The 23,854-nt window shown below is 35.7% G+C and overlaps 1 protein-coding gene across 2 annotated transcripts; it reads left to right on the top strand.

Annotated features, from left to right (window-relative positions):
* Window positions 1–16,804: 16,804 nt before the first annotated feature.
* On the top strand, window positions 16,805–22,122 carry LOC127117548 (kinesin-like protein KIN-14F). 2 transcript variants are annotated; one of them, XM_051047604.1, is made up of 15 exons: window positions 16,805–17,146; window positions 17,225–17,532; window positions 17,730–18,089; window positions 18,223–18,291; window positions 18,421–18,645; window positions 18,746–18,827; window positions 18,934–19,029; window positions 19,111–19,293; window positions 19,400–19,506; window positions 19,599–19,777; window positions 19,863–20,027; window positions 20,105–20,522; window positions 20,601–20,792; window positions 21,003–21,679; window positions 21,770–22,122. In XM_051047604.1, exons 1-15 carry the CDS (start codon window positions 16,999–17,001, stop codon window positions 21,900–21,902), a joined length of 3,342 nt encoding a protein of 1,113 aa, XP_050903561.1. In that variant the 5' UTR covers window positions 16,805–16,998; the 3' UTR covers window positions 21,903–22,122. The 2 variants fall into 2 exon arrangements, with proteins under 2 accessions (XP_050903561.1, XP_050903562.1); XM_051047605.1 differs by lacking the exon at window positions 16,805–17,146 and having other exon boundaries at window positions 17,331–17,532; window positions 17,730–18,093.
* The last annotated feature ends 1,732 nt before the right edge of the window (window positions 22,123–23,854 follow it).

Genomic DNA, 23,854 nt, shown 5'->3' on the forward strand with positions numbered 1-23,854 from the left:
ACACAATCATTTCGCAACAATTATCAAAATATCCTGTCATACTCATTTATTAAATCAAAATACGACTCTTTTGCATAATTCGCAGCGGATACAAAACATCGACATTCAAATCATGTACTACATTACATGTAAAGTTGATCAACAACTAAATTAAAACATAGTCAAACATCCCCTCCCGATGTTACATCTACCAGAGCATGACCCACTAGGGACGACACTAGACTCCATAGCACTAGCTTCTACTCAACTCACTGCTCGTTACCTGAAAAATAGTTGTAAGGGTGAGTTCCTCAATCAATGTAATAAGCATTATAGGACAACATGTAATGCTAAGTAAATAACACATCAATTCACCCTAATCGGACTACGCACTCAGCAACGGCAATATCCATTCAAACATCATATTCAACAGTAACATATAGCATATGTATAATCTCAACCATACTTAACATCAACAACACAACACACAACACACACATATAATACTGGAATACATCCATCCATATTATATGCCATACATTCATTATGCAATGAGACTCCACACATGCGGTACCGACTATTCTTGAACATACAGTTCAAGCTCACCGATCAAATCCAGATACGGCTACTAAGCTCACTAGTCCCATTCATTTGAGATCTAATGACTCACTCACTAATTCCTCACCATGGGAATTAGCTACAACCCCGAAGGCTAGACTATGCACACTAATCATCTAGCATGCAGACATCAACAACAAACCCACCATGGTTCACTCACTAATTCCTCACCATGGGAATTAGCTACAGCCCCAAAGGCTAGAATAAGCATGCTAATCACCTAGCAATGCAACAACAACAGCAACAATTCAAGAATAGACATAAGCTCACACTCTAAGCCATAAAACAGTCCATTCACAGATGCATACATAACTGATACCTTCACAGCATCATGCTTATCATCACACATCATTAATACATTTTATCACAAAAGCATATCACATCATGCCACATAATCAAATACAGTATTAGCACATTCTACTAATACCTATACTACTCAAAACAACGGGAAATGATCCCTGCTACATCATACATCAGCTAAGTACATCACTCAGCCTAAACAACCAAAAACTGCACAACGACAGCACAGAAAAATCACAATTCTGCCCATACGCGTATTGCCTATGCCCATACGCGTATTGCCCACGCCTGACCAAATCCATACGCGTAATGCCCACGCCCATACGCGTATGCTACGCGTATCACATTCCCATACGCGTACCAACAGAGACCAAAACACGTTCAAAACATCATCTTCCTCATCCATACGCGTATTGCCTAGTGCCATACGCGTACCAGCCATCTCATACGCGTATTGCCTAGTGCCATACGCGTATGACCAGAAACCAGAACTCTCAGATCTGCAATGGCTTTCTCTGCTACGGGATCTATCCAATTTACCCTTCCACAGTCCAAATTTCACACCATATTACACATAACATCTAACACGAATCATACATTTTCGATTTCACAAATTGTTAACCTTTCTACCTCTAATTCCTACGAATTTCTCATCAATCATCACCCAAATTCGTTCATCAATAAGTCACAAGTTCATCACATATATCATTCAATCAGAGGCAATTTCAATGGTTTCTCACTACCCATCACATACTATCCCATAATACCCGTTAATCGATGATAAACCCCCCCTTACCTGAGTTAATCCGGCACTTCCGTTAGCTTCAAGCTTTTCCTCTTCTCTTGCTCTGCCTCTTTGCCTTTTTCCACTTTCAGCCGCTTCTCTGTTTCTTTTCACGTGAAAACCCTTTTTACCACAAATGGGACTTTTTATTATTCCAACTTATTTTATTCCAATAAAATAATAATCCAATAATGATTATTCCAAAATAATAATAATCCAAACTTCCAATTATTCAATTAAATTAATAAATAAAATATTAATTTAAATTAAATAATTATCTTATTTTAATTGGGGTGTTACAGATATCGGTATGCAGTTCGTCGTAATTAAGGAATCAATTCTTTGTCGGTCCCTTGGTTTTAAAACAAATCTTTTCAGTTGACTTTATTGATTAAAAGTTTTATCTCAAACTCTCGCTCTGTTGAATAAACCATGATTTTATGTTAACGTAGCTGTCACTTATAATTAAGTCAAAAACCATTTTTTGAAAGCAATAAAGTCCGTAGAAACTCTTTTTAAGAAAACACTAACCGTTTAAACACCCTTATCTCAAACTCTCGCTCTGTTGATTTAGGTTATATAATTAAATTCGAATGCTTAACTCCCATCCTCACATTCAATCTTTAAAAATACTTTTTGGAAAAGATTAGAATTTAATCAACTCTAAAAATTGCTCTCGCCCTGATCTAGAATTAATGTCCAATTTACACTGTCCAGTTAAAACCTCAAACTCTCGCTCTATTGATTTTAACTTCTTTATGTCTTTTACTTTCGTACAAAAACCTTGTTATTAAACCTGTAAATTGAGACCGTAAAAAGAGTGATTTTAATTTTAAACTTTAGATAAACCAACTTAATTTTGATTCCTTCATTCCGCTTATTTTACATACCGATACCTAGATAAATTAGCCAGACATGCTAAACAGACTTAAATAAATATCATGCATAAACAGACTCATCTCAAGCAAATAATATAAATAAATAATAAAACAAAGCATTAAACAATAATTAAAGAACCTGAATAATTTAAACAGTAGTCTTGAACACTCCACCACAAGCCGGTAGGATTTGTTCTTGAATTCTTCAATTAACCAACAAATTAAAACGAAGGAATAAAAAAAACTAGATTCTAACGTAAGGTTAGATCCGGTGAAAAGGTACACAATAGTTTCCGGTGTAGAAACTATTATGTGAAAAACTAATTAAGTGCTAGAGAAGAAAATAGAATTGCCAAAAGAAAATAATAAAAGTTGCAAAAGTAGTATGTAAAAGGTATGCCTAAGCTGCTGAGAAAAAGAAAATTGGAAACTGCCGAAATCTGGAAAAAAGCGTCTCTGCTGCAGGTTTTGAAAGTAGCTATTTATATTGGTGCCTTCCGTAACGGTTTTCAAAACGTCTTCCGTAAATATAGCCATTACTTTGAAAAAGAGTCAAGCGTGCAGATAGGTTCAACGCGTTCCTGGTGCCAAAAATGTAGGAATGGTGTGACGTTCGTCACACCATGTGTGACGTTCGTTACAGGAGTGTGCAAGGCGTGACGCTCGTCACAGCCTCTGTGACGCTCGTCACAGACACAACGCCTGTGTTCTTGTGCTTTGGGCTGGGCTTTGATATTTGCTTCTTTTCACTCCTTTTTGCACCTCCTTTTCTTCCTTTTTTTACTTTTGCTTCAAATAGATCACCTGAGACAAATAGAAAGGAAATACCGCGTAATATCTAATAAAATGCAGTAAATTGAAATAAATAATAATATAATTTAATTGAATTAAGTCCTAAAATATGATATAATTTCACGTTATCATTCCCGTTGGGGCATGGTATTTGATGAAGCTGTTAATAAGTATGGTAATGGCATTGGGGAAGTGATTATTACTCCTCAAGGCACGCATTTTCCGTTTACAGGTAGATTAAATTTCAAGTGTACAAACAATATGACTGAGTATGAAGCCTGCATTATGGGGCTTGAAGAGGCCATTAATCTCAGAATCAAATATCTTGATGTCTTTGGAGATTCAACTTTGGTTGTGAATCAAATCAAAGGTGAGTGGGAGACGAATCAACCCGGTTTGATACCATATAGAGACTATGCGAGGAGGATTTCAACTTTCTTTACAAAAGTTGAATTTCATCATATCCCTTGAGATGAAAACCGGATGGCAGATGCTCTTGCAACATTGACTTCAATGTTCATGGTGAAGTATTGGAATGAAGTTCCTAATTTGATTGTGATGCATCTTGATAGGCCAGCGCATGTGTTTGTTGTTGAAGAAGTCAAAGATGAGAAGCCGTGGTATTTTGATATCAAATGTTTTCTCCAAAGTCAGATCTACCCTCCTGGGCATCTTTGAAAGATAAGAAGACTTTGAGGAGATTAGCTGGCAACTTTTACCTGAATGGTGATGTGCTTTACAAGAGAAACTTCGATATGGTTCTGCTAAGATGCGTGGATAGATACGAAGCAGACTTATTGATGACGAAAGTCCATGAAGGTTCCTTTGGTACTCACTCCAATGGGCATGATATGGCAAAGAAGATGTTGAGAGCAGGTTACTATTGGCTGACAATGGAATCTGACGGTTGCAAGTTTGTGAAGAAATAACACAAGTGTCAAATTTATGCAGATAAGATTCATGTTCCTCCGACACTGTTGAACATCATTTCCTCCGCATGGCCCTTCTCCATGTGGGGAATTGATATTATTTGCATGATTGAGCCCAAAGCTTCAAACGGACATCGTTTCATTTTGGTGGCTATTGACTACTTCACAAAGTGGGTTGAAGTGGCATCATATGCGAATGTAACCAAGAAAGTTGTTGTAAGGTTTATCAAGAATCAGATTATATGCCGTTATAGTGTGCCAAGTAAGATCATTACTGATAATGGATCGAACTTGAATAATAATATGGTGGAAGATCTTTGCAAAGACTTCAAGATTGCACATCATAATTCTTCTCCCTACAGACCTAAGATGAATGAGGCTGTTGAAGCTGTGAATAAGAATATCAAGAAGATTATTCAGAAAATGGTTGTAACGTATAAGGATTGGCATGAGATGCTCCCATTCGCTTTGCATGGGTATCGGACATCCATCCACACTTCAACAGGGGCAACCCCTTTCTCACTTGTTTATGGAATGGAAGCCATGTTCCCAGTAGAGGTTGAGATCCCATCATTGGGTGTCTTGATGGAAGCCAAGTTGACAGAAGCTGAATGGTGTCAGACCAGGTATGACCAGCTGAATTTGATTGAAGAGAAGAGGTTAACTTCCATGTGCCATGGTCAGTTGTATTAGTAAAGAATGAAGAAAGCTTTCGATAAGAAGGTCAGAACTCGTGTATTCAGATAAGGTGACCTTGTGCTCAAGAAGATTCTATGTTTCAAACCAGATTCTAGGGGCAAATGGACTCCTAATTATGAAGGCACATATGTTGTTAAGAGAGCCTTTTCAGGCGGTGCTTTGATACTTACAACTATGGATGGTGAAGAGTTCACTCGTCCTGTGAATGTTGATGCAGTCAAGAAATATTTCCCCTAAAAAAGAAAAGAACATCTCACTAAGTTGAAAACCCGAAAGGGCGACTTAGGCAAAAATGAGTGTGTCGGTGGATTGAAAACCCGAAAGGGCGATCCAGGCAAAAGTTATAGACATAAAGCAGAAAAAATTATCCCGATAAATTAAGTACCCAACCTTGGGGAAATTTATGCAAAAATTAGGGAATATGGCAAGTAACTACAAGTTGTTGATCCTTAGTCTTGAAGACTTTCTTGAGTACAATGCTTGGTCCTGATTCATCTTCAGCCAAAGCCAAGAGCATAATGGATATCAAAGTTGGTAGAAGGATTAGTGATCATTGTATTTAATGTATCCCTTTTCCATGTAAATTACCATTTTCCAACTTTTGTAAAGATCTATGGAGTCTTGTCATTTACAGACTACCATTCTGTTAAATAAAGTTGAGTTTTTTTATCTAATTCTTTCTACTCTTCTTTATTCAGCTAAATAGGATTAAATTTTATTATGATCATTTTGAAGTTTTAAAATAAAAATCATGTTTTCTTAAATAATAAAGGCAGCTACTTTAAGATCAATCAATTTCATTAAAGGATGTCCACAACGGTCCGAGAATAGGTAAGCCCTAAAATGCGAAGCATTGTTGGTTTTCCCCAAGAAATTGGCGTGATCTCTGTTTATTCCCTAGCAACTTTTCAGCATCTCCAGCCGAGTTTTGTTGGTTTCCCCAACTGAGTTCGTAATCGCCTTCCTCGAGTTGTAGGCACGTTATTACAGCAGTTGGCATAGATTCAGCAGAATTTTGTTTCCATGCAAGTCGCCATCAGAGTTATCCCTAACCTCTGTTAGCCCTGACTTTTGAGCAGTATTTTTGATCCTCTGCAAGGTTGTCTCTAATTTGATATGGTGTTGACCTAAAATCCCCTGCAGAGTTGATAACGCAGATCTTCGGCAACCTTTTCCTTTTCCTCGGCCAGGGTTGAACCTTTGAGGTGGCTGATTCTCTCTAGAAAATGCTTCTCTCCTATGAGGATTGTATGAGAATTGTATCGATGATTCAGAGCAGTGACATTTGTATCCTTTGTGATCGTTTTGTCAGCATAATCATCATATATATATATATATATATATATATATATATATATATATATATATATATATATATATATATATATATAAATATATATATTCAAAGATTTCATTATTTGCATGCACTTTGTGATCCATTGTTTCTCTGATCCTCTGCTACAATGGTATACCTTTTCCCCACGCAAATTTGGTATGTCTGTCCTCTTTCAATTGTAGAGTTTCAGCCCATTAAGCAGAAAGAATTCAACCTTTCTCATTCTCCATTGAGTTGTTTCCTCGTGGATGATCATTATTTCAGTTTCCTCCCCAATTAATAGTCTGGATGGAACCATTCCCCTTGAGCTATATCCTCATTTGGTTGAGTCTTTGTTTGACCATTTATTTCTAGATCTTACCTAGATAGATGCTCTTGGTCCCCTTGAGAGTATATTACCCAGTAACTGGTAATAGTCTTCTCAAAATTGCAAGTATTTCACTTTTGCCCAATACCCGACAAAAGTAACCCTTTTCTCCCCAGCAGATTCATTTTTCACGTTTCCCCAGGAAGTCTATCCTTGATATGTTCATCCTAACCGATGACAGATATTTTCTTCCCCCGCTTTGAGTCTATCCTTGATATGTTCATCCTAACCGATGACGAATATTCTCTTTTTGGTATTCTACCCAGTAAAAAGGTAGTTGTAATCCCTATTTCTTTCCCCAGAGAGTTAATATTTGATATGTTTGTCCTAACCGATGATGGATTTCCTCTTTTTTGCAGTCTTCTGCCCAGTAACTGATAATTGTAAATCCTTCTTCCCCTCAGAGTCTATCCTTGATATGTTCATCTTAACCGATGACAAATATTCTCTTTCTGGTATTCTGTCGAATTTCCGATAAATATAATTCCTACTTTTTCAGGCAGTTTATCCTTGATATGTTCATCTTAATCGGTGACAAATATTCTTCCTAATGTCCCCAGGTGAGTCTATCCTTGATATGTTCATCTCAACTGATGACGAATATTCTTCCTCTTTGAGTCTATCCTTGATATGTTCACTTTACTCAGTGACGAATATTCTCCTTCTCTGTGGTCTTCTATCTAGTAACCGGTAGTTGTAAATCCTATTTGGATTTTCCCCATCAGGTTATTCTTACCCAGTAACTGGTATTGAATACACCTCCTGATTTCCCCCAGCGAGTCATCCTTGATATGTTTACCCTAATCGGTAACGAATGTCCTCCCTGTCAGAACTGTGTTATCTCCTTACCCCAGTAACCGGTAGTGGATAATACATCTCTGTTACTCTTGTGTTGAAGTTCATTCCTTCCCCAGTTGAGTTTGAGTGCGTATTTTCTTAGTGAAATCGCCTTTCCCTGTTTAGTTCGAGTGTTTCAACTCTGTTCCAATCTACCAGTTTCCCTTACAGATGTCAGTTCTTCCCCGACTGAGTCCTTCCATAGATTTATTTTCGTGGAATCCTTCGAGTCCCCTAGCAGTTTTAAAGTCGTAGCCTGACCTACGCACAACCTTTTTCCCCCCAGAGTCTCTGTCTCCCCAGTGAGTTTTCCTTACGGAATGCGTTACACTCCTGCGGACTTTTGGTCTCTCCGGATTCTTTTCCTTTGTGGCAATATTTCCCCCACAGAGATTATTTTAACATTCATATCATATGCATCATGAGGTCTCTTAGGGACCAAATTTGTTTCTATATGTTGTTATTTAAGCCCATTCTACTGAGTCGATGCGAAGATTTTAACCTTCATCTCCTCAGCTAGAACGTCCTTAAATAGGGGCAACTGTAAGACCCCAATTTTGACCCTAAGATCCCTCATGCTATTCTCATCATATGCATTAGCATTGGGACCACACCTTGGCATCTTCCTTACCCCTTATTCATTGGGTTTGCATTGAGAGAGATCACCAAGCACATTTGATTGTATCATACTTCATTTTTTCTTTATTTACTAACCAAAATACCAAAAATATGTCATTGTATAGTTTAACTCTTTTGTAGGTAGTGTGTATGCTCACCTTTGATCTATCAAGCTCATGTCTAGGGTTTAAGACCCTCATTGCAAGGAGCTCAATCAAGATTGGTCTACATTGGCTCTAAGTATCATATATGTATCCCCATGATCTTCACATGTTATTTTGATCAAGAAATCATCAAGAGTTTGGAGTTGGTTTTCCTTGGAAACCCTAGTTCATCTAGGTATCTTATGTGACTTCTTCAACAAGTTTCTTCACCAATTGATCAAATATTTCAAGGTATAATTCACATTTCATCATCTTATGCATATATGATCCTCCATGAGTCACAAAAGTCAAGAGAATGTCAAGCTAGCAAGTTGGTTCATGGTGGTTGACCAGAGGAAATCAACTTGTCAAAACTGGGTTTCCCTAGACCCTATCTCCTACAATTTTTGTCTTATGAAAATGATTCTAAGATAAATGTTACTTAAAATGACATTACAAACAACTTTCATGCTTAAGTCAAGAGCTATTTTTTCTTGGAAAATCATTTTTTATGGTAGAAGATTATAGGTCATTTTGTCTAAATCCTAATTTGGAGGGCAACTTCCCAAGACCATAACTTGATCAATTTTTATGAGATGAAATCCATTAAAGTTTAATGATAAAATTCAAGATGTAAACTTCAACTTTTATGTTTGGAGTAAGTGAAAATTCAACTTACAAATACATCTGATAAGAGGAAACATTATAGGTCATTTTGGGCTAATACCATTGAACAAGTGATTTTCCTCAACTTCTAAAATGCATAACTCCTTCATGATAAATCCAAATGAGGTAAACTTTGTGGCCAATTTGAAGGAATTTGAGAGACCTATAACTTTGGTGAAGGCACTGTTTTCATTTGAAGTCCATATAAAAAGTTATCCAAGGTGGAAGAAGTGAACATATGGCCTGATACTTAGATTTTTTTATATGTTTGATTTTCCAAACTTCCACCTTAAAATTCATCATGATACAAGATTCAAATGAAAAAGTGTTCAATATTAGCCTCTTAATCTAACCTTTCCCAAAAGTCCAAATTCATCTCATTTGGACAAAGTATGAATGACTTGTGCATGGCTTAAAGTTGAAGGATCCTTTGGAAGATTTGAAGTTTCACTTTTCATACACGATTGCATGGCCTTTCCACATGATTTCAGCATTGCTTACACATAATTTTGGACCTAAGTGCATCATTTGATGGGCCTATCACACGCCCATGCAAGCATGCAAGTGAGATTTCCAACTTTGGCCAAAAATGGAAGTGTGCAATTATCAATCTCCTTGGCTATAAATAGAAGCTCCATTGCTCAAAATTGGGGACCCTGACGCGCAAGCTTTGAATCAGCAACCCTAAACCCTCACATTCAAAGGATAAGCTTAAAGATTTTCTTTGAAAATCGAGTTTGAATCTCTCACTGTTTTTGAGATCGAAACTCCAAGAGTCCTTCCTTCTCTTTAATCCATTTCCACTCCATCAAGCATCTGAAGCAAGGCCAAGCACAATTGAGAGCAAGATCGTGTCAATCTAAAGCTACATTGAGGGTGATTTTCAGAATTTTTCATCTCTTCGATTCTCATTCAATTCTCCATTATTTTTGTTGATTTTTGGTTGTTTGAAATCTTACCAATGTAGGCAAGAAGATTGAGTTGCTTTGAGGTCAAATCGAAGCAACTCAGATAATGATCCTCAAATTTCAACTCCCTGTATCTTTCTATATACTTGGAGTTAGGCAAAATTGAGGCCAGATTCGAGCTCCTGGGCATTCTTTCTTTAAATTCATATCATCTTTTTTCATTTTGGTGATGATTGAGGGTGGACCAGTCCGATGAGATCCACCGGAGAAGAAGACCGGAGCTCTGGCTCCGGCGATGTGTTGCCATCCTTCTAAACCACATGATCCATTTAAATTGTTTTAATCCTGAACGCCCAAAGTGATTACCACGCGTGTGGGACATTTGACTAGGAAACACATGGATAGCGCGCTCTGATCCACTTGATCTGCTACCTCGATTAATGAGGGAGATCAAGTGGTCCACGTATTTTTATAATTTCTGATTTTCATTTTAATTGCCTTATTTTCATTAATTCATATTCATTTTAATATTGATCCAAAAAATATGGGACTTTCACCAAAAATTCTCAAATATTTTCCTCTTTCATTTTCTGAATTAAAATTATTTTTTGGATCAATATTAATATTTTTCATGATTTAATTGTTTTTGTGCATATTTTTAATTGTTTAAAAATACTTTTAAGTCTCCAAAAATAATGAAATTTTTTCTCCAAGGTCCTTTGGCCTTGCTTGACCTATGAAAATATCTTGACCATTTATTTGGTGTTTTGAAGAGGTTTTAAGTTTTTGATCAACCATAATTTAATTTAATGCATTTTTAATTGATTTTTAATTGGTTTAATTGTGAATAAATTATGTTGAGCTATTTCCATTGACTTGTTGAGTTTGACTATTATTGTTGTGCCTTGGTCAAGGTTGATTTGGCTTTGTTGGATTAAAATCATTGGATTTAGGGGACTAGTGAAATGTACATTTCATCTCCCAAAATGAATGAATGATTTTAATTTGATAAAATTCCTCCTGTGACCAATTTGTATTTGTCTAATTTCCCGTCCCTCTTCATCTTCAATCTCATTCTATCCCATTCATTTCATTGACCTATGATATCTCTATATCCTAAGGCTAATTGGTTCATAAACCAATACAAGTATGGATGAGATTAGGTCCATCCTTTTTGCCATTTTCTTTTTGTGTGTGGTATGTTTTAGGAGTATGGTTCATCATACCATATCTCTAACATGCATTAACACCAAAATTTTATTGCCCGACCTCAGATAGTTGTGACTTCTACATAAGTCCAATTACGATTGCTTAACATAACGCTAAATTTTGATCCAAAAGCATAACATTCTAGTAAGTTAGATTGTAAGTCTCCCCCCTTTAATGGTATTGTGTAAAAACTTGGCCTTTTTTCCTTCCTTTGGAAGATGTCTTGGTTCAAGGATCCATACTTGTGAATAGAGGGTTGAGTGTTCTCCAAAGAATGACTTAAACAACAAAAAGCAAAAATAATACTAACTTCTAATCAACTAACATTTGACTAACTTTTAATTTCAAGCCATTTACTTTTATGCACTTTAAATTCAAGTCTTTTATCATTTGCCATTATTCATACCATTTAACTTGTTTATTTTAATGCCATTTTTACTTCACTCACTTGAGCCATATATTGTGATTGTATATACTTGTTTGTGTATTTTGTTTATGTTTATGGTCTTTTGACCTTAATGTATATAATAACAAAAAAAAAGGATTTGTGTGGACTGTTGGATTTGATCTGAGACTTGGACTTAGAATTAGGCAACATTTCCTATGCAAAAGGACTTGGCCAATGCCAACTTTTATGAAAACCAAGTGCTTGTGAATTGAACTTCCATCTGATGCAAGTGTTGAGATTCATTTGAGTTCATTTGTTACATGGTCTTTATGAAGATGTTACTTTGAACCTGTGTCTAATGTCTTATTCTGAGCCATTCAAGGAGTTTGTCATATGATACATGGGGAAGATTATGAAGAAGATCATGAAGTTGCTAGCTTGAATGTGGCTATCTTTATCTGATGCCTTTGTTCTTCATCTTGTTATTTATGTATTGATATTGCTTGATTCTAAAGTCCAAAGGGGAAATTGGGTTTCTATATGACATTCTTGTCTATTGGATTGCATCCCATTGGTCAGATCTTTTCAACTCTTAACTTTTAATGTTTGCTTAGGATTAGTCTCTTCATCTTCTCCCACTTCTTTAATTTCAAATCTCTCCCTCTTTTCAAAACTTTCTTTTGCTTGTGATTTCTAAACTTAAGACTTTATTGCAAATTAGAAACTTTGGCCTTATGTCATTGCATTTTTAAACTCTTTTTCTTAATCAAATTTGTAAATGAATATAATTATATTGACTTAAAAATTCAAAAGACAAAAAGAACTAACACTCATTCAAACTCTTTTAGGCTTTTTGTCCATATTTTAAACTTAAACTTTTGTTAAAAGCAATCCACTCACTTTGAAATTGATACCATGAACTACGAGGTTTGATCCCTCATTTTTATGTTGGTACGTAGGCATAAATCTGAAGGTCTTGTTAAACACAAAAATATAATTAATGAATTATTTTCTCATCCATACACTATATTTATTGCAAACATATTTTATACCAAAGCACATGTACACACAAAAAAGGGCTCCCTAGGAGTACCTAGGATACTTTGGGTGCTAACACCTTCCCTCTGTATAACCAACCCCCTTACCTGTAATCTCTGACATTTTATTAGTTTTTATTTGAAAACTTATTATCTTTGGGTTTTGTTCGTACTTTTCCCTTTTCCCTTGGAAACAATAAAAGCGCGGTGGCGACTCTGGTTTTATTGACGTTAAGTTTATCCATAGCTTAATGGTCATGAATTTATCGCTACACATAAACCTAAGGTCTTACTCTGAATTCATGGACATATGCCATTTAATTTTTGTTTAAATTTTCTAGGGTTTTATGTGATTAGGGTAGAACAAGGGTTTAATTTGATTTGAGGGGTAATCAAGGGTTGGAAATGGGAAGAGGGATATGAGACGAGTTTAGTGGTGATGGTGTTTTTATGTTCTTGGCTCCGCCGCCACCGGAGGCGATTTCTGACGTGGTAGAGCGATTTCAGATGAGATGCATTTGATAACATACGGGGAGAGAGGTTTGGGGGCGTTAACGTGATGATGGGGGAACTTTTCTCATACTACCCTCTTTTTGATCCTATCATGGGCCACCAAGCTAAGGCCCATAGGCCTTTCCTAACGTACACCGCCTTTCTTATTTCATAGCCCAATCGTGAAACCAGCAATAACAAGAAACAAGGACTTAGGCTTCCAACTATGGGCCCAACGCCCTGATGCTCTATTCACACTCCCTCTTTCACTTTTACACCTTGATGGAGTTTAATTTTATTTCTTTATTTATTATAGTAATTTCTTTTATTTTAAAAAAACATCCAAATTAATACTCTAATCATGATCAGGTTTAGTCTTAATTTTAGGATTAGGATTCCTAATTAAGATTATATTAAATTTAATTAGGATTAGATAAAATTTAATTAGAAAATTAGGGTTTTATGACCTTAATTGATTTCTTTTTTCATGAGGACCATTTACGACTTGGATTGTTTGGTTGACCTAATATTCTTGCATGATCCCCCATTTTATTTATTTAATTAATTGATTAAGTTTCTTTTGTTCAATTAATTGAATTAAAGACTTTAGGATTATGTTGTTACTCCTTTAGCACACTTGCATGATCCTTTAAGATTTTATTCAATTAGATGATTAAAAGTCCTTTAATCACTTAAATTGAATTAGAAAACCTTACGACTCGCACCATACACGTTCCCTTAGGTTAAATACAATCATATTCACAGTTTAAAACCCTAGAAAATAGGTCAATCAATACTTGACAACATCCAGCTTCATTCCCCGAATTTTGGCACCATATCACATTCTTTCAATCATATCTCTCTCTTTTTCCATTTAAGACTAAAACCATTTTTGAAAAATAAACTTGATCTAACATCAAGTATAAACTTAAAGCATTTAACAAATACAATGCGAATTTTATGCTACGAACCTTAAGAAATGGAGAAGAATGAGAGGGAACATTCCTATCCTTATTATGAATACCTAAGGATACGGGGCGTATGACCCAGTTGTTCAAAGTATCGACCTTCATTCATAAACTTTAGTGCAATTCAAATCAAGATAATTTTTAATATCCATCTTCCGACTAAAATCAATCATAACTAATATCAAAAGTATTCCATAATCACTGTCTCTTGGTTCCAATACAACTCCTATTGGTTTTGACACATATACTCTTCCTTCTTCTAGTTTGCCTTGTTAATCCCCTAGTTTAGGAAAACTTTCTTCCGTCTTCATGTTTGCCTTGTTAATCCCCTGGTGTAGGCAAACTCTCGTCCTTGTTCCCCTTTGCCTTGTTAATCCCCTAGTTTAGGCAAACTCTCTTTCTTCTTCTCGTTTGCCTTGTTAATCCCCTAGTTTAGGAAAACTCAATCCATTCTTCTTGTTTGCCTTGTTAATCTCATGGTTTAGGCAATCTCTCATTCTTATTCCCATTTGCCTTGTTATTATCTGCTTTAGGCAAACCTTTACAATTTCCTATCCTTGATTCATAAACCACCTTTACAATTCTTTGTCCAAACAACAATTTCTTTTCATAAAAGAACTGTTATAATCCATTCCTTAGCAGTAAGACTAACAACTTAGAGCATATGAACCAGGATCAAACATCTAACGTTAAAATACTCATATGATACGATAATAATATCGTTCCCTAAAATCGACCAATAAATACTCATTTTCTACCCCACGAACTACAAAGCTCTGATTTTCTCATTGCACCATGAGAATACGTAGGTACAAGGTTTCAAAATTTTAGCGAGCACATTAATTAAAAACTTATCCCCCCCCCAATTAAAATCAATCGCAAGTAACATTTAGATAATAACACCCATCTGCACAAAAAATAATCAAAATGGTTCCCGTTGAGTACAACAGATGTGAGGGATGCTAATACCTTCCCATTGCATAATCAACTTCCTTACAGTTTTCTGTTCCCTTTGGGTTTTATTGATATTTTCCCTTTCTCTTAGAATAAATAAAATTCAGTGGTGACTCTGTTGTATTTCGAACGTGCGATGTGTCCAGGTATTTTTCGCGGCGCGACAGACTCCCGAACCCGAATATGGTTGCGACGACCATCTTCTTTTACTTTTAAGGGTTTTATCGATATTTTTCTTTTCCTTCTTTGGAATAAATAAATTTCGATGGCGACTTTGTTCAATCATTTTGCAGGCGTGCAAACGCTCATAAGGTCGTATTTTTTGAGATGCGACACTAAGGCCTGAGAGTTTTGGTGCTTAACCATCTAGTACATGCTATCCAATGGTTCATTAGCCCCTTGCAACCAAGATTAGTCTGCAAGAGATGAAAATCGAGGAACCCTTCATGTCCTATTATGGAAGGCGGTAACATAGGTCTGAAGGAAGGTTCACCTTAGTGGAATTGCCAATAGATCAGAGGAATGAAAGAAGTTGAGAAGTTCCTTGATCTTTCCTAGCTTGGACATGATTTGGAGATGAAGGAATTGAACGACTGGTTGTTAAGACTTAATCGTCGGTCCCTTGAGGATGAGGCAGATGGTTCTTGGACGCTCCAGCGGCTATAACGACTTGTCGTTAAACAACAAAATGATTAGATTTGAAAGCTTCCATTTGTTTAACGAATTTGATGGAAAAGATTCTAGTTTTGAAGTCGACAGGATCAATTAGGAGATGGTGATCTATGTTTCAATTGAAGGATATTTGGTTTTCTATTGGAAGCGATGCATTTGAATTGAGAAATGACGGATCTTGGAGATCGCAGGAATCAAAAGTCAATTCCCATAGATGGTGTCAATGTTATGCTCATGAACTATATAGTGATCATAAATGATGAGTTTGCAGTCTATTGCAGTGGTTCAAGGTTTTTAATGTAATGGAGAGGAGGACTGACCTGTAAGGTTAACATTTTAACGCTCAAGTTAGTAAGAGAGTGAAAAATATAATTTTTGTGAAAAAGGATTTGAATAGCTAAAGCGTGACACATTTTCCTCTTTAAATAGAAGAGATTATTGCTAACTGCACGTGCATAGGATGCGACCCACCGTTAATTAATCTTGGAATTTGACATGATATTCTCGTGATGAATATTCTACAATACCGGAAATAAAGATAAATATATATTCCTTATGTAGCTACTTTTCTCCTTGTAATTGAGTCTTTGCTTCCTGGGCCTCACACTCGAAGTGAGTAATGTATATGCATTAAAAAGTGTGTGTTTTTACTCAATAACCATATTATATCTATCCATTTATATGATTTTAAAAACATTTATTACAAAAAAATATTTTTAAACTCATGTATCAAATCAAGTTTATTTACACATATGAATTTTATTTAATATTTTTAATTAAATATATTATTTCACATTAATTCAAAAGTGCTATAATAATTTTTGTTATCATATAATATATGATATTCTAAGTTTATATTTAAAAATATTCATCACTAATAATTAACGTTTCAAGAGCTAGCTAATGAAAAAAACAAATGTTTATCTATTTAATGAAACCTCATAAGATTTTAATATTTACTTGAAAAACACTGTAGTAATTCAAAACCTCTCTTTCCATTTAAACACTTCACCTCATCATCATAATTTAACCGGATCATACCGTTGATAAACGGGTCCCACAATTCTCACCGAATCACATGCCACATCAGCTACGACGTTAGTGCACCGTCATCCTCTCAAGGACAATAACTAACGGCGAAACCAACGATTTTTTCAAATTAAAACACTTTCACTTTTTCAAACATTTCTGTTTTTTTTTTAACTAACAAAAACCTCAACGGACACACTCACTCACATTAAAACCAAGCATTAAATATAAGCCTCTTTGTGTAGCAATGTTTTGAATGTTCATTCAAGAAACTCACGAGAATCTCACTCCTTCTTCTTCAATTCTTCACTTTCTGTTTCAGATCTGATCTCATTTCACAAATCTTCTTCTTCAATTTTTCAAACTGCATTATTAATTAATTAAAAATTACTAATATGCCTCAGGATAATAGCTTATTAAACTCGATTTTTGCATCTTCGTCAAAGAAAATATTGAATTTGAAGAGCTCAGTTTTCAACAACAATGACGTGAATGATGAGATCAATGATCATGAATTGGCTCATAGGAAAGCAGAGGAAGCAGGTAACAGTGGAACATTTATTGGAACAATGTCTGTTTGTGTTTGTTTCTATACTATAATGATGTGTTTGGATTTTGTAGCGTTGAGGAGGAATGAAGCTGCGGAATGGCTTAGAGAAATGGATGAAGTGGCTTGTTTATCATTGCGTAAACAACCTTCCGAGGAAGAGTTTTGTCGCGCTCTTCGGAATGGGCTTATTCTTTGTAATGTTCTTAATAGAGTTAACCCTGGTGCTATTCTTAAGGTGGTGGATAATCATGTTCTTGAGCTTGATTCTTTGGAGGGACACGCACATTCTGCTATTCAGTATTTTGAAAACATGAAGAATTTTCTTGATGCTGTTCAGGATATGACTCTTTTGACCTTTGAAGCTTCTGATTTGGAAAAGGTTTGGATTTTGAATTCATACATAGTCATAACATTCCCTTTTATGTTACTAGCTAAGTCTCAGCATAACCTATTTGGTTGAACAATTCACATATATTAATAAAAATGTTTAAATGAATGAGAGAAGAACAGTACTTTTGATCAAGGTTTTAAATAACTGTCGCGTTGTAATAGTGATTCCGGTCTCGCAATGTGTAGGGTGGTTCGTCAAGTAAAGTTGTGGACTGCATTCTCTGTTTGAAAGGGTATTACGAATGGAAGCTATCAGGTGGAGTTGGGGTTTGGAGATATGGAGGAACTGTCAGGATTACTTCTTTCCCCAAAGGAACTTCTTCTTCCAATTTGGGCAGTGAAAGTGCCGAAGACTCCTTCGACGAATCTCAATCCTCGCAGTATCAAGAGTTACTTGAATTTCTTCAAATGTCTCCGGATGTCTCCAATGAAGAGACCAAGACTGCAAGTGCTCTGGCTTTTCTGTTTGATCACTTTGGACTCAAACTTCTCCAGGCTTTCGTCAGAGAGACCGATGAGGCTGATGATCTTCCGCTTAATGCAATGGTCGGTAAGATCTTTTCCGTTGTGCTATAATTTTTTGGTTAAATCTGCACCGGTTTTGTTGCTTGATTTTTAAGAAATTGAATTCTTGCGTAAAGGTTCGTGTAATCTTATTTGATTAGGTGAAATTTTGTAGGTAATTGACACATTTATGAACAAGATAGTAAGGGATTTCTCTGCATTACTTGCTTCTCAAGGCACTCAGGTACTTCGAAGTTAATGTATCTTTTTGCAACATCCCATATTACAGTTTGCGGTAATTTAGTTTTTTTTTCTTTTCCTTACTTCAAAAAACATCTGAAATATAATAGTTCTACAAAATTGCCCCCCGCAGCTTGCATTTTTCCTCAAGAAAATATTGAAAGGGGATAATGGTTGTCTTTCTAAGAAAGAGTTCATGGAAGCCATCACATTATATCTTAATCAAAGAAGTAGTTTGGCATCAAATGATTTATCTAAATTCTGCACTTGTGGCGGAAAACGCGATAGTACTCAGCATAATGTCAATTATTCAGCCAAACATGCTGAAATAATTGATGCCCAGCAGAAACAACTTGAGGTATGTTATTTCGAAAAAATTGCATCGATTGCTTTAGACGCTTTATCGCGAAAGATCATATTAGCACAACACATACTAATGATAATTTTTCTTCTTCTAGGAAATGAAATGCCTCTTGGAGAAGATAAAGCAGGAGGTCAAACAGATTCAATATCAGTGGGACCAAGAACGAATCCGGCTCGGTAAGGGTCTAAGAATCACTTTTCCATGAGAAATCACCTCCATGCACATAAAATGTTTTGATGAAATATTCTTTCATAATGTTGATTGAGTTGTTTGTTATTTCAGAGAATCATATAGAGAGCCTTGAGGTGACGTCGTCTTCCTACCACAAAATTTTAGAGGAGAATCGCTCGCTTTACAATCAAGTGCAAGACCTCAAAGGTACATAAAATATGAAACTAAACACTTTTTCAACATCTACATACATGGTTTATGTATGTTAATAAGCATGCTGTCTTACAGGAGCCATTAGGGTCTATTGTAGAGTGAGACCCTTCTTACCGGGGCAACAATCAAATGGACAATCTACAGTTGATTATATAGGAGAAGATGGAAACATAATGATTGTGAATCCCCTTAAGCAAGGAAAAGATGCGAGAAAGGTGTTTTCATTCAATAAGGTGTTCGCAACAAATGCCACACAAGGTATTGTAAATTTGACATTTTTTCCCACAATGTAATACTTTGTTCTACTATACTTTCTTAAGATATTGTAAAGATTTATAAATGGTGATATTTTTTTCTTCTGCAGAACAAATATATGTCGATACTCAGCCATTGGTTAGATCAGTTTTGGATGGCTATAATGCATGTATCTTTGCATATGGACAGACTGGCTCGGGGAAGACCTACACGATGGTAATGTTTTATATACGAAAACTGCTTACTTGCATGTATTAGCTTTTATCACATGATGTTACTGTAATTAACTGAATTTACTGCTTGTATAGAGTGGTCCGGATCTGATGACCGAAGACACATGGGGTGTAAACTATAGGGCTTTGCGCGACTTATTTCATATATCAAAGGAAAGAGCGGATGCAATCAAATATGAAGTTAGCGTCCAGATGATTGAAATATACAATGAACAAGTTAGAGATTTATTAGTCAGTGATGGTTCTAACAGAAGATATCCTTCACAAGACCTTATTTATCGCATCTATTTATTGTAGCAACATTCATTTTTCGTTTGTTCATTTCCTTGACAATATTACATTAGATATACGAAACAACTCTCAACTGAATGGTCTTAATGTGCCTGATGCAAGTTTGGTTCCGGTTAGTTGTACTCAAGATGTTCTTGATTTAATGAAAATTGGTCAGAAGAACCGTGCTGTCGGTGCTACTGCTCTAAACGAGCGAAGCAGTCGTTCTCATAGGTAAAATATCTTCCTCGCTCGTCTCTAGCCATAAAAATATTTAACAAGCTAAAATTCTTTACTACCTAATTGTGCAGTGTGTTGACGATTCATGTAAGAGGAAGAGACTTAGTTTCTAATTCAGTTCTTAGGGGTTGTCTCCATCTTGTGGATTTGGCTGGAAGTGAGAGAGTGGAGAAATCTGAGGCTGTTGGCGAGAGACTAAAGGAGGCACAACATATTAATAAATCTCTTTCTGCACTTGGCGATGTTATCTCGGCTTTGGCGCAGAAGAGCCAACACATTCCTTATAGAAATAGCAAGCTTACACAAGTTTTACAAGATTCATTAGGTGGCCATGCAAAGACTTTGATGTTTGTTCATATAAATCCTGAACTCAATGCCTTTGGGGAGACAATTAGCACATTGAAGTTTGCTGAGAGGGTTGCATCTATTGAACTTGGAGCTGCTAAATCTAATAAAGAAACCGGTGAAATCCGAGAGCTAAAGGAAGAGGTGTGTTTTTCTGTCACAATAATAACTAGTGCAATTTTCTAATGAACTCTGCTAAATACCAGTTTAAACATTTTACAGATATCAAATATCAAATTGGCATTGGAGAGGAAGGAAACTGAAATGGAGCAACTGAAATCTGGAAATGCACGGACTGCGACGGAATCTCAGAAATCAAGAGCTGTTTCACCTTTCCGTTTGCCCAAATATAATACCAGTGGCGGTTTGAAGCCTGAAATTAGTCAAAGATCCATTGATGATAGAAGCTCAGAGGTTAGTGAATTTCTGTAAAAAAAACAATACTTAACTAGTACTAGTACGTCATACTAACTAAGAAGCATTCACTCAAACAAGAACACTCTGACACGTAGATACTAGTAGTAGTAACACATATTAGACACCAGACACCAGACACGCTATCAATCTGAAGTGTCAGAGAAGAACATATTTTGTATTATCTAAATCTAACATTATATTTTTCAGGCTAAAAACTATTCTTCGGGTAAGCAAAGAAGGTCGAGATTTACCTCATCATATATGGACAAGGACTCCATACCGAGAATGTCTCTTCTTTCTGAAGAAAAGTCAGTTAGCTCAGGGAAGCACAATAGATCACCATCACCTCCAATCAGAAGATCAATATCCACGGATAGAGGTTCTGTCACAAAAAGCAAGATCAAAATTGACAATGTAGAAAACCAACCAATTTTGAAGCATCTAATTCCAGCTAGAGTACCTGTAAACAAATCTCTTGTCACAATGACACCATCTACAGAACATAACTCAAATGTCTATCTGCATTCACAAGAGGCGGTGAAGCACGGCAACATTTCTGAACCTGTCTATAATCTTCAGAAAGTAAGCCTTAGGAAAGTTCATCAAGAACATGAAGAGGAACAGTTCAAACAACCATTTGCAGTAGTAAAACAAATTGGTGCTAGGAAAAGCAAAACTGAGAATAATAAGGTCAAGGCCAGACATCTTCAACAATCTCCCTTTAGGATTCGGAAGACTGATGAAATCGTAGAGCCGCCTCGAAAGCGTGATTACTCAGAGCCGGAAAATGATTTTAGCTTTATGGAGTCTACAATCAATAGTGCATCAAATGTTCAAAAGAAACGTCACGACATTACAAGGAATTCTCAGAATCTTGAATCAAGGTATGGCTAAAAGAACCATCCAAGTTTTCTACTTATTTAGTTTTTTATCATTGAAAACCATAAATAAGCATTCGTTTTGGTCACATGCAGATGTATTATGCAAGGAGCTGAACCATTGTCTTCTAGTAAAGTTGAAAACAAACTTTTAAGTGGTCGCAATTCATCCTTGCATGAACTTAAAAGAAGTCGATCGACGCCACGAGGAAAGTTTTTTGTATTATAATGATGAGTTCAATTTATGTATAGCGATTGTTTTTTATGTGCATGTTGAATTGCCACTTATAGTTTTGTATAGATCTCAAGATCTTGAGGTCTGTTTCTGTGATCTTTATCTGATGTTGTGTTTTGTCATGCTCCTTTGTAATCACGAGGTGTTGTTCTATAGGACACAATTTTTTCATGTTGCCTCATGTTTTATATTGTTCTTATTCAAGGTTTACTCACTCCATATCTTCCTTGATTTGATTGTATAAATAACTGATCAATCATAAACAAGTACATATGATAAACATGATGGTTCATGATGACGAGTAGAGGGTAAAATATTGATATATCAACGGATTGAGTTAAGAGTTTGAACACGTTTAAAATTCTAATATATAAAAGTTAGTTTTTTCGGTTATGAGTCGGTCGACTTCTGTCTTTATAGAAATAGACTAGATTTCTTTATTGTTGACATACCAATAAATATTTGATTAGAGGTTGAATCAAACTCTCTTTAATAGGGGTGGGTGGAGCAGCTCAATTGGTAATTACCATTTGAGTTAGAAGGGTATAAGTTGTATGTCTATGGTTCAACTCCTGGCGGCATTGTAATTTCTTTCGAAATAGAGAGGTTGTTGATATTTACAAATCAACAGTTAAAAAATTTCGAAATGTGGAGATGCATCTTCGTATGCATATGAGGTTAATCCAGAGATGTATCTCCGTAAACACTCTCAATTTAAAATTCAGGAAGTTTTACGGAGATACATCTTCTGACGCTTTTATTTCATATACTCGCACTCTCCCCTCTTCCTTCTTTCATTTTCTGTAAACTCAAACAAAAAAATCCTTTTGCTCTTTTGATGCAAACCATTTCCAAACCTCATTTGAGCAAGTTTCTTTGAGTTCACTCACTCAATTGAAGCTTCTCATCCACAACTCTAATGTGGTAAGTTTCTCATTTCATTTCTTTTTTATGTGTTTTAAATGATGTTTTAGGTAATATGGATTGTTTAAGCTGCATTGGATATTAATGCAATCGAAATAGGTAGTTGATATGGACATGCATTGCCATTTGGTTGGAGGTTAGGGCATAATGGGGTTTCTGCCATGGCTGAAAATCGCGACTTCATTCGGAGATGTATCTCCGAATTTGTAATGTTAGTTGTTAGTTGATTAGAAGTTAGTATTGCGTTTGCTTTGTTTTGTTTAAGTCATTCTTTGGAGAATACTCAACCCACTATTCACAAGCATGGATCCTTGAACCGAGACATCTTCCAAAGGAAGGAAAAAAGGCCAAGTTTCCATATAATACTAGAATGCTATGCCTTTTTGTGTCAAAAATTAAGCGCTATGTTAAGCAACCGTAATTGGACTTATGTAGAAGTCACAACAATTTGAGTCCAGGCAATAGAAAGTTTAGTGTTAATGCATGTTAGAGATATGGTATTGTGAACCATACTCCTAAAACATACCACACTTAAAAGAAAATGCAAAAGGGGTGGACCTAATCTCATCAATACTTATGTTGATTTTGCAATCAACTAGCCTTAGGATATTGAGATATCATAAGTCCATGAAATGAATGAGAAGAGAATGGGATTGAGATGAAAAGGGAGGGGAAATGGAATCAACACAAATTGGTCAAAGGATGACTTTTATCAAATTAAAATCATTCATTCATATTGGGAGATGAAATGTATATTTCATCAATCCGCTAAATCCAATGATTTTAACTCAACAAAGTCAAATCAACCTTGACCAAGGCCCAACAACACAAGTCAAACTCAACAAGTCAATATCAAAAGCTCAACACAATTTATTTGCATTTAAACAATTAAAATCAATTAAAATACACATCAAATTAAATTATGGTTGGTCAAAATCCTAAAACCTCATCAAAACACCAAATAAATGGCCATGAGATTTATCATAGGTCAAACAAGATCAAAGGATCTTTGGAGAAAAAAT

Source organism: Lathyrus oleraceus, chromosome 2, assembly GCF_024323335.1.
Source record: "Lathyrus oleraceus cultivar Zhongwan6 chromosome 2, CAAS_Psat_ZW6_1.0, whole genome shotgun sequence".
Taxonomy (NCBI): Eukaryota; Viridiplantae; Streptophyta; class Magnoliopsida; order Fabales; family Fabaceae; genus Lathyrus; species Lathyrus oleraceus.

Bases quoted from the DNA above. Each gene is read 5' to 3' on its own strand.
- LOC127117548 (XM_051047604.1), top strand. From the start codon at position 16,999: ATGCCTCAGGATAATAGCTTATTAAACTCGATTTTTGCATCTTCGTCA. The intron at 18,828-18,933 runs GTAAGGGTCTAA...TTGTTATTTCAG, and splicing joins CCAAGAACGAATCCGGCTCG to AGAATCATATAGAGAGCCTT. The intron at 21,680-21,769 runs GTATGGCTAAAA...GGTCACATGCAG, and splicing joins TCTCAGAATCTTGAATCAAG to ATGTATTATGCAAGGAGCTG.